Source organism: Notothenia coriiceps, unplaced genomic scaffold (genome assembly GCF_000735185.1).
Source record: "Notothenia coriiceps isolate Sejong01 unplaced genomic scaffold, NC01 NC01_scaffold00037881, whole genome shotgun sequence".
Classification (NCBI taxonomy): Eukaryota; Metazoa; Chordata; class Actinopteri; order Perciformes; family Nototheniidae; genus Notothenia; species Notothenia coriiceps.
Window position 1 is genome coordinate 1 of NW_011370582.1, and position 2,629 is coordinate 2,629.

At 37.0% G+C, this 2,629-nt stretch overlaps 1 protein-coding gene across 1 annotated transcript; it reads left to right on the forward strand.

Annotated features, from left to right (window-relative positions):
- Positions 1 to 762: 762 nt before the first annotated feature.
- LOC104967862 (rho guanine nucleotide exchange factor 12-like) lies at positions 763 to 1,494 on the forward strand (the record flags this gene model as incomplete). Its single annotated transcript, XM_010797394.1, has 2 exons — positions 763 to 879; positions 1,378 to 1,494. Coding segments are annotated over 2 exons (234 nt in total), but the record flags the coding sequence as incomplete, so codon positions are not given.
- Between the last annotated feature and the right edge of the window lie 1,135 nt (positions 1,495 to 2,629).

Sequence of the window (2,629 nt, forward strand, 5' to 3'; positions counted from 1 at the left end):
TTGTACTTGAGTGAAAGTAGAAGTACTCAGATCTTGTAGTTGAGTAAAAGTAGAAGTACTCAGATCTTGTACTTGAGTAAAAGTAGAAGTACTCAGATCTTGTACTTGAGTAAAAGTAGAAGTACTCAGATCTTGTACTTGAGTAAAAGTAGAAGTACTCAGATCTTGTACTTGAGTAAAAGTAGAAGTACTCAGATCTTGTACTTGAGTAAAAGTAGAAGTACTCAGATCTTGTAGTTGAGTTAAAGTAGAAGTACCAGAGTGTAGGAATACTCTGTTACAGTAAAAGTCTTGCATTCAAAATGTTCCTCAAGTAAAAGTAGAAAAGTATTCTCATCAAAATATAGTGAAAGTAGCGACAGTAAAAGTAGTCATTGTGCAGATTGGTCCATTTCAGAATAATATATATGATATGTTTTATAATGATTGATCATGAAAGTGTTCTCAAAGCTGGTAAAGGTGCAGCTAGTTTGAATGACTTTGTATACTGCAGGGTAGCTTGTGGATTTACTCCAGGTGGAACTAAAGTCTGATTTAACACTTGATTAGATTTTAATCCACATCTGTGAAGTAACTAAAGGTATTAAATACATGTAGTGGAGTAAAAGTACACCATGTACCTCTGAACTGTAGTGGAGTAGAAGAACAAAGTAGCAGACAATGGAAATACTCAAGTAAAGTATCTCAAAATTCTTCTTGAGTAGAGTACTGGATTAAATGTACTTAGTTACTTTACACCTCTGTATTTGGGATGCGTTCCAGGTGAAGGAGGAGGAGCACAGCAGGAGCCCTGGTCCTAAACTCCTGAAGGAAGTTCAGGAGGTTCAGAAACACATCTCTCTGCTGCAGGAGAGGCTCAGCAGAGCAGCCGCTTCACAGGTTAGAAACTACTCTTTAATATTACCTTACACTTCATTTAACTGACACGTTTATCTAAAGTTGACCAGTTCAGAACAGACAGAATCCTGCAGGTACATGAGCTATAAATAACACAAGCTATTACATGTATTTGAATGTCTCTATGGTGCAGTGGAAATACGGCTGCAGCTTTGATCAGGTCTTTAAACTAAATGCATGTTAATCCTTTTACTAAACCTCCTTCATCCATGCTCTGAATGAAGCTTAAACCACCCTGTCACGTCCGCAGACTTCACCTTAACAGGATCTTATTTCTGCATTTTGACTTGTACCATTGCGTCTCTTGAACTATTTTATTTCTATTTATTTTTGTATATATATATACATTGTGTATTGCGCTGTAGGAGGAGCCTGGGACTTCAGACTTTCATTGCCAACACTTTTTACAAATGACAGTAAAGTCTTTGAATCTTAGATCTTTTACACTGGACACTTCTATGTTCTACATGTGTGATTTAGGATGGAGCTGCAGGGTCCAGGAACTGTGAGGTAGAGGAGGGGGACGCAGGACCTCAACACACCTCTTCCTCTCCGGGGGAAAACAGCACCGACGGACCCTCGACCAACAACAACTCAGTGAGTATAATCACCAGTGGAGGAAGTACATTTACTCAAATATTTGACTTAGGAACTATTTTGTACTTGTACTCTCCATTTTATATTTTGTATCAAAGTCAACTTTATTGTCAATTTTTTCAGTTTGTGTGAACAGAGAGATGGAAATACCATTTCCCATAATCCTGAATACAAAAATAAATATATATGAAAACATCTATACAAATATGTATATACTGTACACAATGTACACTGAACAAAAATATAAACGCAACACTTTTGTTTTTGCTCCCATTGTTCATGAGATGAACTCAAAGATCTAAAACATTTTCTACATACACAAAATAACCATTTCTCTCAAATATTGTTCACAAATCTGAAAATATCTGTGAGAGTGAGCACTTCTCCTTTGCCGAGATAATCCATCCCACCTCACAGGTGTGGCATATCAAGATGCTGATTAGACAGCATGATTATTGCACAGGTGTGCCTTAGGCTGGCCACAATAAAAGGCCACTCTGAAACGTGCAGTTTTGCTTTATTGGGGGGGTCTGGGGGGGTCCGAAAACCAGTCAGGTTTAACCCTAACCCTAACATGTCACCCATTGACATGTTAGGGTTAGGGTTAAACCCTGAAACATTTTTTAATGTGTCAGTGGGTGACATGTTAAATATTATACTCTTTACTCCACGACATTAATTTAACACACATAATTGCTAGCTACCATTTTATATATAAAAACACATGATATGCTTATATGATATAATGCAGTATTATTCTACACATGTAACCCTTAACTTCATATGAAATACAGTATATTTGTTGTGGATAAAAAGGAAAAGAGACATTTTGCTTCCAAAGTACTTTCATTCCTAATACTTTAATTACATTTTCAACTTTCCCACGGTATGATGTTTGTGTTTTATGCAGTTTTTTTAAGACAATAACTAGTTTGGATGCTGCTGTTGAAAGAGGAACGTCTTTATTAATACACTATAGGAGTACACATGGTCTAATGTAACAACAGGAAGTCTGAAGCTCTGCCCACACAGACTGCTTTGTAATAACTTCCTCTGCTCTTTCCTATAAATAGGGATTTGAAATGCTCCTTACTTTCCCAACTCTGGGGATTTCCCAGCATTCAGCAGCAGACTA